Source organism: Fukomys damarensis, unplaced genomic scaffold, assembly GCF_012274545.1.
Source record: "Fukomys damarensis isolate Sample0158 unplaced genomic scaffold, DMR_v1.0_HiC HiC_scaffold_17, whole genome shotgun sequence".
NCBI classification, from domain to species: Eukaryota; Metazoa; Chordata; class Mammalia; order Rodentia; family Bathyergidae; genus Fukomys; species Fukomys damarensis.
The window spans coordinates 33,766,434-33,781,679 of record NW_022900929.1 but is presented as its reverse complement, the minus strand read 5'-3'; the positions used below and the strand labels follow the sequence as shown (position 1 = coordinate 33,781,679).

Genomic DNA, 15,246 nt, shown 5'->3' with positions numbered 1-15,246 from the left:
TAGAACTGGGTGTGGTGGCTCACGCCTGTCATCCAAGTGCCCTAGGAGCCTGAGGCAGGAGAATCCCAATTTAAGATGAATCTGGGCAATTTAGTGATTTAACATGACCCTGTCTCAAAATAAAAAAAAAATTTTGTTTACAAAGGGCTGGGGCTGTAGCTCAGTGCTGGATTCAATCCTCAGTGCAAGGAGGGGGGTGGGGGATGACTGGCAACAGGATTAGATTTTATCATTCTTGGCCAACAGGCATTCAGTGCATTAGTCAATTGTTACTTAGAAATACTCTTGTAGTCAGGGAATACATTTCATACGGGACACATAATTTATAGGATTATTTTATAGTATTTACCCAAAAAGTTAAATATAGGGTAGTGCGGGAGATTAGCCACACACTAGAGGCCTAAAGAATCCAGCCAAGGGCCTGGATCCACACAAATCCAGCTAAAGGCTTAGAGTCCAAGGCAATGTGCTCCACGAGTCCAGCCAGTGGCCTAGAGCCCACGGCAGTGACTCATGTTTGTCTGTATTGAGGATCTGCACCCAGAAGGCCCAAAGGCCAGTAGTGGAAGCTAGAAAACCTACACCAGTGAGATGAAGGATTTTGCCGCCAGGATGAGGGATCCACCCTGGAACCAGGAAGTGATGCTCATGTTGAAGATCAGAGCTCCCCTGATGAGAACAGCAGCCATCCCCAGCCATAGTGAGGATCCAAGCTCCTCCTCCAAAGAGAACAGCCAAGTTTGCATCAGGTAAACAGCAAGCTTCTCCTAGAAAATCAAACCCCAATCATCTCCTCTAGTTCTCTTTTTATGCTATTGGTAAGAGTCCTCAGGTGGATCTTCCAGGCCCAGACCACTCTGATTCTGTTCAGCTGGGCAGTACAAGTGGACCATTAATCTACCACAGCTACTGAGAGGGATGCGTAGTAAAGGTTTGTCCAGTTTAAAATGAAACAATAGGAAGAAATGGAACCTTAAAAGAAAAAATTAAATGTTTGAGTTCAAAAGAGAAGACTTGGCTTTCCTGACAGCTTTGCTGAAGGGTTGTTAGCCATGGAACATAACCATGGCTGAGAACAAGAGCTTTGTGTCACTTCGGTTTTCTTATGAAAAAGTCAGAGAATAATAATACTAACTCTTCAGATGTATTAAATGAGTTAATGTTTAGGGGTAGGGGAAAAGAATGGAATTAATATGAGAAAAAGAAAAAATGGAAACAAAGTCTTTGTAGTTAGGGAGGGCAGGGGAATGGGGGAAAAAATAAGAACCAAGATGATTATGTAAAGGTGCAAATTTCCAATGATTGTCATTATACTGTGTACCTTAAATGTACCAATAAAATTAGTAAAAAAATAATTGAGTTAATGTTTAAGGTGGTAAAAGAGCTTAATACAAAATAATTGCCAGGCATGATAGTGTAATGATAGTATAATCCCAGCTACTTGGAGGCTCAGGCAGGAGGATTAAAAATTCAAGGCCAGCCCAGGCAGTTTAGCAAGATTTTGTCTCAAAATTTAAAAAATAAAATCAAAGGGACTAGGAATGTAGATCCCTAGGTTCTTTCCCAAGTTTTGCAAATAAGCAAAATAACAAAAACCACACAATAATTTCTTAGTAAATTTTATTTGGTATATGGATCTAAAATCTTAGCTTTGACTAGAACACAAATTCTTTCTAATGATGATACATTGTGTAAACTAATCCTAACAATTCACTTTGAACAGCAAGATCAGGGCCAATCATAGTATTTTGCTTTTGTAGGCATTACACATACTGATTGAATAAATAATTTTGACTTTTTCCCATGATTTTATTAGCTTCTGGTTATGGTTCATACTTGTAGGAAAATGGATGCACCTCAAGACCATAATGTTAAGTGAAATACATCAGACACACAAGCTTAGATACTGTATGGCTCTTTTTTTTTTTTTTTTTGGTTTTTTGAGACAGCATCTCACTATGTAGTTGAGACTGACCTGGAACTCACTGTGTAGCCCAGGCTGGTCTCGAACTCACAGCAGTCCTCCTGCCTCAGCCTCCCGAGTGCTGGGATTATAGGCTTGCACCACCACACCTGGCCTGTATGGCTTCTTTTATATGAAAAAATTCAAAGTATAAACAATTCAAAGAGTAAAGTAAAAGATAATAGGAAACAGAAATCTTTTGCAGATGGGAAGGGGATCAAGAGAAGCGGGGAGAGGGAGGAGGGAAATGGGAGGTATAAAGAATTGAGATGTGTTATGTACATGTACCAACTTGCCACAATGAATGTAGTCATTGTGTATTGCAAATTCTAAAAAATTGCTTCACATATTTCTAATTGGTCTTAGAAAATTAAAGGGAAGAATATTCATAAATAGGGAGGCAATTTCGGTGAATCTTACTTAACAGATTCAAGAATAACAGAGACTTGTGTTTTGAGACAGGGTCTTGTGTAATTCATACTGACCTTGAACTCGGTATGTAGCTCACGCTGGCCTTGAACTCACAGAAATTTTCCTGCCTCAGCTTCCCAAGTGCTGGGATTACAGGTGTGTGTCACCTTGCCCAAGTGACTTTAAAAAAAAAAAAAAATGCTACTTTTAGAGAAGTTTTAGATTCATAGCAAAATTAAGCAGAAAGTATGTAGAGGTTCCATGTATGCCCTCCTCATGTAGAGCCTCCCCCACTAACACTACCTTGCACCTGCATTGAATGTTTATTACCGTTTGTGAAGTTACATTAACACATCATTTCCATCTGATGTCCTTATTTACCTTTGGATTCACACATGGTGTTGGATGTTCTGTAGGTTTTGACAAGTGTATAATGGCATGTATCTGCTGTTAGAGTATACAGAACAATTTACCTGCTCTAAAAGTGCCCTGTGCTCTGCATGATCCTCCTTCCCCTTTACCCCTGACAGCAACCACTGACCTTTTTATTATCTCTATAGTTTTAAACTTTTCACAATATTTAGTTAGAATATATTGTTTTTTCAAACTCATTTTTGGTAACATGTACTTGTGATTCTTTCATGTCTTCTCTTCATGCCTTGAAGCTCATTCCGTTTTAGTGTGGAATGATAGCCTATTGATTGGATGTACCACATATTATGACTCAGTCACCTATTGAAAGACATACTGGTTGCTTTCAAGTTTTGGAGATTGTGAATAAAGCTGCTATAAACATCATGTGCAAGTTTTTGTTTACACGTTTTTAATTCCTTGGATATATACCAAGGAATAGGAATCATATGGGAAGTGCTCTATTATATATAATCTAACAACCTTCTCCTACTTGCACTTCAAAAAAAAGTCAGACAGTCTATCTCTCCTGAATTTGGCCCTGTAGCTTCAGATTGCTATTGAGTGACTTATTTTAGGCTTCGGGTTACATTTGGTGTTCACAATGAGTGGTTATCTGCTTCACTACATTATCATGATGGGAAGTGGAACATAGTCTTCTCTGGCCCATATCTAAGGCAGGTTCTTCTCTGGCCCATATCTAAGGCAGGCTTTTCAAGAACTTATAATGAGCTAAGTCCCACAGGTTTTTATCTTTTTTTAATTACTATAGATCTTGAAGCATGGTAGCTGTATCTTAACAGTTTCCAACAATCCCAAGTTTGGAGCCTAGTGGTTTTGCCTATTGAAATCTTTTACTGTTGAGAGAAAATGGTATCTTCAAAGATGGTTTCATAAAACTTCTAGGCAATTATTTGAATTTGCATAAAGACAGGGACAAGGTAACATTGTGCTTTTCTCACAGTTTTTCCTCTGCTCAGCTGTGCATGAATTGTGGGAAGAAATAATATTTAGATCTAGGTGTGGCCTTTCTTTGTCTGCACCTCTGTTCTCACCTCCCACTGGGACACTAGAAAGAAGAGTGGAGTTTCAACAGTAAATGGATTGCAGCCAACTCAAGTGATCTGATGTAGAGAAATATACCCCTCCTTCAAACTGTGGAAATTTCTCCCAGCCAGATGTCAGGAGGCAAATAATCTTGCCCAATTTTCGGCTTTGCTAATGCATGAATAGTGAACAGAGAGGACTACAAAGGAGTTTGGGGAAGGAAGTGGGAATTGTTCAAGGCCCAAGTCATACACTGCACCCTGGGTTATCTTTGGCCCTATGCCTGAATGTGGGAAGCACTAAACAAAACAAATATCTCACTGGCTAAGGAGCTAAAACACAGAACAGGTAATATAGTCTTGACTTTGAGTGCTATTCCTCTGTCCCTGTTGTCCCTAGGCTTTTGTTTTTGTTTTTCTTCCTGGTACTGGGGATTGAACTGAGAATCTTGCACTTCCAAGGCAGGTATGGTGCCACTGAGCTAAATCCCCAGCTGCTATCCCTAGTTTTGTGTATGACCTCACTTAAATTCGTATCAGTTTTTGTAATATAGACACAGAGCTAGAGAGACTAAAACAAAACTAAAGTAATTTACAGTCTTAGATATTTACTGGTTGCTGGGACAAAATATCCAACACCTACAAGTTAAAGGAGAGTTTTTGTTTGTTTGTTTTTTGGTGTCGGGGATCGAACTTGATCCCTTGCGCTTGCAAAGCACGTGGTGGAACCACTGAGCCACATCTCCAGCCCAAGGAGAGGTTTATTTTAGCTCACAGTGTGTAGAGGTTTCTATCTGTAGTTGGCTGGCTCCAAAGCAGGGCAGTATGGCAGAAGTGCATGGCAGTGGAGAATCAGCTCATGATATTGCAGGCACGAAGCTGGGAGACTTCTTTCTGTTTTCCTTTTCTATTCCATCCTGGCTGAAAGCCTATTGCTTGGTGCCACCCACACCCAGGGTGAGTCTTCCCTCTTTAGTAAGTCCATCCTCCACAACCAGAATTGCTAACCTAATCAGTGTACTAATCCAGCATCACACCCATGATCCAATTACTCCCAAAAATTCCACCTATGAGCACATGAGGCTTTGAGGGGACATCTAGACACAAGCCACATTTCTCCTGGCCACCAATAGACTCATGCATCCTTTTATGCATAAGGCATTTAGTCTAACAGTTGCTAAAGTCCCTAACAGTTTCAGCATTGTTGAAAAGTCCAAGACGCATGTCTCCTCTGAGTTTTAAGGGAACCTTTTAGCTGTGAGCCCTGTACAAATAAAAAGAAAGTTAAACACTTCCAACATACTGTGGCACCAGCTAAACATTCCCATTCCAAAAGGTATGAATAGGCGGATAGAAAGAAATAGGACCAAAGCAAGACCAAAATCCAGTGAGGCACACATTAAATCCCGTAGTTCTATGTCCAGTGCCTGGGACAATCTGTGGTGAAGATGTGAACTCCAAAGTGCTCAGGTGGCTCCGCCCCTATGGCCGTGCAGGTTGTTGTAGCTCCCATGGCTTCTCTCTCGGGCTGGCTTTGCTCCCTTGCAGTTTTCCTCAGATGATCACATTCCTGGCTTCTCCAAACTTAGGGGATCTCCAGTGCACCTTTGGCTTCATACTCAACTTCACACATGGTCCTCCCAGGCCTTCTTCTGATACCTGGGTGGAAGCAGTTCTAACCCCATAATAACTCTTGCATTCTGCATGTGCCTAAAATGAGCACCATGTGGATACTATCAAGGTTTGCTGCCAGCTAGAGCAGTAACCAGGCTTTCTTCTCTTTTGGTTGTAGGGGTTGAGTGCCTGGATTGCTGAATGCTGTGAATTCAAGCCTCAGCAAGTTTCTAAAACCACCTTCTCATCTGATCCATCTTTGCTGGCCCCAACTTTACCATAACTTCCTTTCTGGCCGAACTCAAAACTAAATCATTCTGCTTGGTCCTTTGGTCTTGATTCTCAACATAGATCTGGCTGAAAGCCACCAACAGTAGCCGTGCCACTGCCTCAACTTTAGAGTGCCTTGAAATTTATTCCACCAGATTAGTCCACTGCCCTTAATCTCAGTCTCCCACAAAGTCTCAGGGTATGAATGTAGACAAATTTTCTGCCACAGCATAAGACAAATAGCCTGGAGTCTAGCTGCCAGTGGAGTCCTTGTTCCAAACTGAAATCTCTGGAGCTTGGAGCTTCATTTCTGTCAGCATTGTAGTCTTCTGAGCTCTGACCAGAATCTCTCATAAAGTTTGGCTTGCAGCATTCTACGGTCTGCTTCTTTAGCTGACATCTCCAAATCCTCCAAACTCTTCCCTCAAGCCAGTTCCAAAAGCTTTGAAACCACATGGCCAGTTAGTGTCACAATGACCCTACTTCTCTAGTACCAAAATCTGACTCAGTTACTTTGTTGTTGGTTGGACAAAATACTTGACACCCACAAGTTAAGGGAGGAAATGCAGAGGAGAAAAAGTTTATGGTGTGGCAGGCAGGAAATAGGGCCTTCCTCCTCCTTTCTCTTTTTATTGCATCCAGGTTGCAAGCCTGCTGATTGGTACCAACCGTTCTCAGAACTATATAAACAATTACTAAACTTAATGTAGCATTTATACTCCCATGATATAGTCACTCCCCAAAGTCCTGCTTATAGGCATATGAATCTTTGGGGGGACATTTGATGTAAGCCATAGCATTGCCCAAGATCATACAGCCTAGTCATGCAATGTTAGAACCATACTACAATTTATAACCATACCAGATGATTCACAGAATTGAAAGGAAAGTCGAGAATTGAGAAAAGTATGAGAACCCAAGCACAGGGAGCACAGCATGGATGGTCTGATTTGAGCACCACACTTGATGCTTCTGCCACTGTTGGACTCTTGGAGAATCTATCAACTGTTGCTTTATATTTGTGTCTTTCAAAGTTCAGTGTACTGAGGCTGTAGCTCAGTGGTAGTGTGCTTATCTAGCATGCACAAGGCTCTGAGTTCAGGCCCTAGGAAAAAGGAAAACAAAATTCAAGTGGGAACACTGGCATAGTCAGAGGGCCTCATTTTATGTGCTAGTGTTTTAGCTGCTAGAAAGCAAAGTATCTGGCCTGCTTGGCTTCTGTATTTAGCCTTTCTTGCCACCAAGACTGACACAACCAAAGATTCTCCCCAGATGGGAAGAGTATTTGGATGGTGGACCATAGCCATACAAAGGGCAAATATCTACTGTACCAGCTATGGACATGTGCAGGTGTCAACATGCATTTTGCTGAAGATTGGTTGAGCTAGGAAGCTATGCCTTCCTTAGAAGCTGGCTGGTTTTTTCTGAGACCGAGGTCTGCTTATCAGAGTTAAACAGGACTTTCATGAAGTACAGAAAATATAGAAATTTCCACACCAGGACTGTTGGCTGTTTCTGATTTTTTTTCCTATAAAACCTAGCTACTACAGAGGTAAGTGACCAGCAGTACCAGCTGGATGTTAGGGAACATCTGAGAAGGGAACATACAGATAATGGGCCTACAGTGAAAATCTTCTCCATCTTCTGGTTAATTGATCCTTAATGTGGTATTTTGAGGCCTTGAATTTGCATGTTACCATGCAGTGTTTCGTGGCAACTTTATCCATTTAACCATATTAAAACATTTTCTGTTGTGAGAGAGAGACAAATAATTGTTTTTTCCACATGTCTTTGTCCTTTTCCTAGATTCTTTGTGTTAAGACTAGAGATCTTACAGTTTTTATATCTTTAATATCTGGTATTATGCCTGGCATAGAATTAATGCTTTAAAAAATATATGAAGGGCTGCTGTCTGCCTCATAAGCACAAGGTCCTCAGCTCGATCCCTGGTACTAAAAAATATTTTTTTTCTTTATCTTTTTCTAAAACTGAATTGGTTTTTATGCAATAATGGGAATTTATAGTATATGTATTTGAAATATTTTATAGTTTTATAGATTAAAAAATTCTAAATTTTCAGTGGGAAGAACCATTGGCACTCTCTCTGCTCTTGTTGTCACAGGTGTTCCAGGGTTTGGGGACTGAAGTACTATCTGGGGCTGCCAAAGGCTACAACGTTTGCCTCTTTGCCTATGGACAGACAGGATCTGGGAAGACACATACTATGCTTGGGACCCCGGTGAGTCTTAGTCCTGTCATGTGCTGCTCCGTAATGCCATTGTGAGCCGAAAGTTTGTATTGTCCTTGCCAATGTGACACATTGTGATTTCTACAGTCAGTCAACTTTAGCAAGATCTGAATAGAGCCCTCTTCCTTACATAAAATGAGCTTTTCACAACTGTAATTACAAGGTAAACTTTGAATAGTTCCTTTTTTATTAGACTCTGAAGAACCTTAGAATTTTATAGGTCTCTTTGACAAGGACTCCCTTGTCAATCTGACTGAATTTGTTATATTATTTTCAAGTTAATCACTTGAGACTTCTATTTATTTGTTTGTTTATTTATTTATTTATTGGTACTGGGGAATCTGAGGCAGGTGGCAGAATCACTGAACTAAATCCCCGGCCCAAGACCTCTATTTATTTATTAACTTGGTATCAGGAATTGAACTCAGGACCTTGCGCTTGCATGGCAAGTGCAGTACCAATGAGCTAAATCCCTGGCTCCTCACTTGAGACTTCTTAACCTGAACTTAATAGTGCTGACTGAGGCTGGGTATAGATGGATTATTTGGCCCAGTTCATTATCTATGTGTGTCAGATCTATATGTTGGAAGGAAGAAGGGGAATTAACTGGGGGCTGGGAGCTGTCAAAGTAGGTAGGATTTAATGAGAGGTTTCCTTTTATCTGGATATAAAATGGAGAAAGAAGCCACTTCTCTCTAGATGTATATTTTGCAACCCCCATGTCCTCTAGTCCTCTAGTGTTTAGGGATAAGTGGTAGGGATCTTGGGGACCACAGTAGTAAAGTGGGTTTATTCAAGAAGAATGTCATCTTCACTGCATGAAGGCACACATTTAGTTTTGCTAGCTTTTCTACCCTCTGTCTTAGGGTGATAATTTGCCTCTCATTGGTGCTTTCCTCTCTCAAGTGTCTCTTGATAGCATGGCCACCTAAGTCTCTGTACACTTCAGTGAAGCTTCCTAATGTAGAAAGCCTAGTAAGGAGCCAGAGACCCATCCTTCATCCTGAGGGGGCTTCCAGGATATTGGGTCAGGGGACATTGCCCAGAGTAAACCATAATGCTTTCTTTTCTTCTGTTCTCTAGGCCTCTCTTGGGCTAACACCACGGATATGTGAGGTATAGACATTCTTGACTGGATTTTCTAAAGTAGATCTCCTTTGTCTACTCCCTTCAGTGAGATCCCACTCCTTTCATTTTTGCAGGGTCTCTTCATCAGAGAGGAAGACTGTGCCTCATTACCTTCCTCCTGTAGGATCAAAGTGAGGTAAGAACCCATCAAGCTCCAGGACTTGAAATGTTCCCTATTTCTTTTCTGAATTTCAGCATGTTCGGCTGTCCTTTCTTCTTCCAAAGTCACCAGAAGGTTGGAGAAAAGGCACAGCAGACAACTCTTGCATAACAGGAAGATGAGAAACATCTTAGGTTCTTGGATTATAGGAAAATTCCCTCTCTGTGAACAAGCAGTTCTTTCTGTGGCCCTGCTTACCTGCTTGTCCTGTCTCTCATCCCTTTCCTTTATTTTCTGTGTTATTCAGCTTTTTGTTGCTGTGATCGAATATCTGAGAAAATCAAATTAGAGGAGGAAAGATTTATTGTAGCTCCTGATGTCAGAGGTTTCAATCCATGGTCTGCTGGCTCCATTGCTTTTAGACCTGTGGCAAGGCAGAGCCAACATGACAGAAGGGCATGGCAGAAGAAGGCTGATTTAAAAACAAACCTAGAACCTTCTGGTTTTTAGCTTAGTATTTTTCTTTCTTTCTAAAATTTTTAATTGTGTTGCCTTTCTCTCTTCATCTCTAGTTTCCTGGAAATCTATAATGAACGAGTACGGGATCTGTTGAAGCAGTCTGATAAAAAAAAGTCCTATACCTTGCGGGTCAGGGAGCATCCAGAGATGGGGCCCTATGTACAAGGTGAGCTGCTGTGTGCTGGAAGTCTAAGACCAAAGTGGGGCCTGGAAAGCTCTGTTCATGTTCCCCAGTGCATTCCACACATGTGTATGAATTCTTACCATCTGCCAGCCACCGTACTGAGCGCTGTAAAGAAAAGATACGATTCTGCTCTCACAGGCAAGCTTCAGCTCAGAAGCCAGATGCTTAATTGGAAGTTGTGATACAACTTAATAAAAAGTCTAAGTAGATAGAGTGATGGAAAGGGACCTTGAAAGGTATAGGTGCCCCACCTGCATGGTGTAAGGAAAGCTTCTCTGAGGAGGGGGTGTTGAGAGCTAATGGCCATGAGAGAACCAGTCCTGTGTGGAGTGGCACAGTGAGGGGACAGGGCGGCCAGTGTGGCCAAAATGTGGGAAGGCAGTCTGGAGCTGGTTGGCTCTGCAGGTGCTATGTCTGGCAGGCCTGGCATGGTTCTCAGGTCAGCCTGTCTCCTTTCCGGGTACTTTTTCTCCCACGTGTGGTCATGGTCAGTAGGGTGGGAGAGATGGGGAAATGAGGGACCAAGGTCAGGCTCTGTCAGTGTGCTTCTTCAGTAAGTGGTGATGTTTGGTTCCATCTGTCTTACTTCATTAAGTTGGATCCTGCTATTTCCACATTTTCCTGAAAAAAAAATTTTTTTTTTTTTGGTACTAGGAATTGAACTCAGGACCTTGGGCTTGCAAGGCTGGCATGATGCCACTGAGCTAAATCCCTGGCCTTCCCTGAAAATAAAATTGGGTCTCATTAATTTTTTCTCCAAAAGATGCAATAGGGCTTAGTTTCAGGGGATGTCTTATTTTTCATATACCTTACAATTGACATTCATATATTTATTCATATACAAAAATCTGTGTTTATTCAGATACAGGTATGTCATCTTCTGGAACATGGTCATAACTCTCCAAACCCAAATCAGTCTGAATTTCTTGCAACTCCTTTTCCTATAGAGCTACTGGTTCCACTCTCTCATGTCCAGCAATACAGCCCTCCTTAAATGAGCACTTCCTGTCCATGTAGCCTGCTCCTAGTGCAGTGACAACACAGCTGTCAGTGATTTTATCCCATGAATTCTGCATCCAAGTCATGACTTCTTGCACGCTGGGCTTCACAGAGTTCCCTTAAGAGCAAGTATTAATTGAAGAGTTAAGTGTTAGGAGACAGGAGTGACAACAAAAATGATGATCGTTAAGAATGATGGGCCAGGGATTTAGCTCAGTGGTGCCGCTACCTGTCTTGCAAGTGCAAGGTCCTGAGTTCAGTCTCCAATACCAAAAAAAAAGGAATGATGGTCCAGGCAGGATTTAGCTCAATGGTGCAAAAAAGAAAAAGAATGATGCTCCTCAGGCTGGGGATTTAGCTCAGTAACACCAAGCCTGCCTTGCAAGTGCAAGGTCCTCAAGGTCCTGAGTTTGATCTCTAGTACCAAAAAAAAAGAAAAAAAAGAAAAGAAAAAAGCATGATGGTCCTCACAAAAGTGATGAAAAATTACAGGCACCAAAATTCCAAAAACATTTCTTTGTTTCACACAAGTGCATCTATGTATATCCATTACAACACAGGACGAACTGAATTGTGAAGATTCATATTAGACACAACCATGTCCATTCATTATCAAGTGTGCACACTGTTCTTGTGTTGTGTCTGTACCCTAGTTGGTCGCTAGGCAATAATTCTCCAGTTCATCTGTTACACAGGTGTTTACCTCTTGTTCAAAGGCATATTGTGAAATGGGAAGAAAAGGTCTAAAGGTGTAGGGAAGGTGGGATGGGTAGGGGAAGGGTAAATAAGGGAAAAGAAAAAATGTGAGAAAATGAAAAGATGGAAATAAAGTGGTGGTAAATGGGGAGGGGAGGAGAGGTGAAGGGAGGGCAGGGACAAGGGGAAAAAATGAGAACCAAGACCTGTCATATAGAGGTACAAGATCCTAACAATGAATGTAACTGTACTGTATCCCTAAAATGTACCAATAAACTCAATTAAAAAAAAAAAGGCACTTGCTTGGGACTTTGCAAATACTTAATTATAATTCATTTTAATTATAATTATAATGTTTTAATACTATTTAAATTATTAGTGTCAATATTTTTATATTTATATATTATTTTATAATTCAGTGCACCTATGATGTGTTGCAATGTACGTACTAAAAGTGCCTGGTTGATGGTCTTAACTAGAGCTTATTTTGGGGGTAGGGCTTATATAACAAGCATGCTAGGGTTTATTTTCTGGTTAGGTCTTATTTTCAGGGAAATACAGTAAGTTGAAACAGTTTGATCTTTTGTGAAGGAAGCTTTTACCCTTTCATGCCATTTATAAGGAGTAACAAATGCTGTGTTCCTGTTCTCACAGCAGTATGCTAATTTAAATCACGACAAGGAGAGAGACATGAAAGATCATGAGGTGGTCTCTTCTGATCAGGCGTAGCTAATAGGTGACCCGGTGGGGTGGCAGTCCCTGATTTTCTCTCACCTTTTCCCAAGTGTTACATCATAAATGGGAGCTGGGGAGTGATACTGTGCCTACCTGGCAAGCACAAGGTCCTGATTTTGTTTCCTGATACTGGGAGAAAAAAAATGGTAGCTGGAAAACATAAAAAAAATATAATTTTCTTTTCTAGGAGCCAATGTGAATTTCCTTTGTAAAACTCTGTAGATATCGCTTTCACGTAAAGCGAGACTTTCAAGTCAGATCGTGAATTGATGCTGTAATGTCACAGTTTATCCCCCCCGCCCCCGTACTGGAGATTGAACTCAGAACCTTGTGCTTGCAAGGCAGTGTGGTGCCACTGAGCTAAATCCCTGGCTCAAGTCACAATTTATTCTTTTTTTGGCTGGTGATGAGGATGGAATCCAGAGCCTCAGTGCATGCTAGGCAAGTGCTCTACCACTGAGCTACATCCCCAGCCATTTTTTATTTTGAGACAGAGTCTTACTAAGTTGCCCAAGTTGGCATTGAACTTGTAATCTTCCTGCCTCAGTTTACTGGAATTTAGCTGGGATTACAGGTTTGTGCTACCATGTCCAGCTACAACTGTATATATATTTTTAAAAAATTTTTTTTCATTATTGAGGATTGAACCCAGGGACTTTGCACTGAGCTTCATTCCCACCCTCTCCCTCCATCTCGCCATCTGCCTCTCTCTCACTCTCTCTGACTCTCTGACTCTGACTCTGACTCTCTTTTTCTTTCTTTCCAGGATCTTACTGTGTAGTTCAAACTGGCCTTGAACATGCTGTGTAGCCCAGGCTGACCCCAAACTTGGGGCAGTCCTTCTGCCTTGGCCTCTTCAGTGCTGGGATTATAGGTGTGTGCCACCATGCCCAGCTCTCAGTCTCTTTTTATTAAATTTTGAGATGATCTAAGTTCCTAAATTTCCTAGGCTGGGCTCAAATTTGTAAATCCTTTTGCCTCAGCCTTACAGAGTGCTGGTTTACAGGTGTATACCACCATATCTGGCTCAACTTCTCATTTTAGTATGACTTCTGTGTGTGCGCGCGCATGCGCGCATGTGTGTTTGTAACCACAAGAGACCTCAGACACAGTCCAAATGTCCTCATTGTAAAGAAGATGAAGTTAAATCTGGAAGAGTCTGAGGACATTCCCAGAGTCACACCAATGTTGCAACAGGACTGTAACTGGGAAGCTTGCCTGGAAAGTAGGGATATATAGAATGTTGTAAATAGAGAACTTGGCTGGAAAACTAGGTTCATAGATAGGTTCTTTAGTCAACATAGCACCTGTACCCCAGAGAACATGAGTTTGTACAAGGTGAGGGTCGTACTACCTGAGTTGCATACCTGAAAGTGGTGATGGGCTCATGGTTAAAGTCAGGGTTTACAATGCAGAGCTAGAGCTCTTTGACACCTCCATGGTCCGTTGGTGGGAAAGTGTTGAGCAGGAAGTAAGTTCTAAAGTAGTAAAATAGTCTTGAGTCCTTTGGGTTACAGGTTTCTTAAAGGCAGTCTGGAGTTTACCACACCACAGGAAATACAGATGCACATTTCTTAGTGAAGGAGCCATGAGTTCACTGGTGCAGAATCAGCCTTGGAAAGTAGGCCCCTAAGTAGTCACCCTGAAGTGTGATTCCTGTTACTACCCTCTGGGGACATGGCAGCAAACTTTTTATTTTTTAGAGTATTCTCTCTCACTATTCATATGTATATATTGTCTAGCTATCTTTCAGACTCATGGATTTTGTGACTGTGACTCCAAAGTGGAAAGTGGTTTTGGTTTGAAACCAATTCTTCAGGACTTTATCGAGTTGCCTCCTTGGTACCTGGACTATTCAGAGCACCATGAGAAATATAAAACACAAGAGCTTTAATGTGTTGTACCCAGGAGAAAGCTATACCATTTTGCCATAAGCGTGAAATGTGCAGCCAGGCATGGTGGCGCATACCTGTAATCCCAGCACTTGGGAGGCTCAGGCAAGAGGGATCACTGCCAGTTTGAGGCCAACCTGGGCTGCTTAGTGACTTCAAGACCAGCCTGAACTACATAGTGAGACCCTGTCTTAACCTTTTAAAAAAAATTGCAGTAGTTTTTTTTTGTTTTTTGTTTTTTGTTTTTGTAGTGCTGGGGATTGAACCCAGGATCTTGTCCATGCTAGGTAGCCAAAAGGTCATTTTACATGAATACTTTATCACATGCCTCTCAAACTGTGGTGAAGGGTGTGGTTGTTACTTACTATTGTGGTCATCATTGTCAGCAGCAGCAGCATTGGAGATCAAACCCATGGGTTTGTGCATGCTAGGCAAGCACTATACCACTGAGCCACCTCCCTAGCCCAAGAGCAGACCAGTTTTTCTTTTTTTTTTTTAATTTCAGTCTGCAGTGTACTTTATAAAATGAGTTACTAAAAAACAACCAAAACACCTTAATTTCAAGCCTAAATTTGTCTTTACTAGATTCACAGATAAAATTATTTTATTAAAATAGATTTTAGGGCAGAGGATTTAGCTCAGTGGTTCTGCTGCCTGCCTCACAAGTGCAAGGTCTGGAGTTCGATCCCTGGTTAAAAAAAAAAAAGAAAAATTGATTTTACTGTTAAAAATTTTGATTAGAAGTTAGAGGACCAGCTTCAACTAGCATTGCCTTAGCTGGTTAAAAAATTTCACTCTTTCTTTTAGTTTTCTAAGAGCTTTTAATTTTTAAATTTTGAAAGAAATTAAAGTTGCAAGTGCATAAAGAACTCTTTGCCTGAACCATTTGAGAGTAAATTTCTGACATGATAATTCTGTTTCTCTGACTACCTTACCTTATTTATCCTGCAAACAGTAATAGTCTCCTTCATAATCGTAACACCGGCAACTAAAGCGAAACCTGGCCTCAAAAAAAAAAAAAAAAAAAAAA

At 41.1% G+C, this 15,246-nt stretch overlaps 1 protein-coding gene across 8 annotated transcripts in view; it reads left to right on the top strand.

Annotated features, from left to right (window-relative positions):
• The window catches only part of Stard9 (StAR related lipid transfer domain containing 9), a 117,565-nt gene that overhangs the window by 34,909 nt on the left and 67,410 nt on the right, over positions 1-15,246 (top strand). For all 8 annotated transcript variants that reach the window (XR_780389.3, XM_010624791.3, XM_010624793.2 and 5 more), the window contains 4 exons: positions 7,838-7,954; positions 9,047-9,079; positions 9,166-9,227; positions 9,764-9,876. Coding sequence is in view for 7 of the 8 variants with exons in the window: in XM_010624791.3 (XP_010623093.1) it covers positions 7,838-7,954; positions 9,047-9,079; positions 9,166-9,227; positions 9,764-9,876 (325 nt within the window). In the remaining variant the exon portion in view is untranslated. The remainder of the gene's footprint in view (positions 1-7,837; positions 7,955-9,046; positions 9,080-9,165; positions 9,228-9,763; positions 9,877-15,246) is intronic.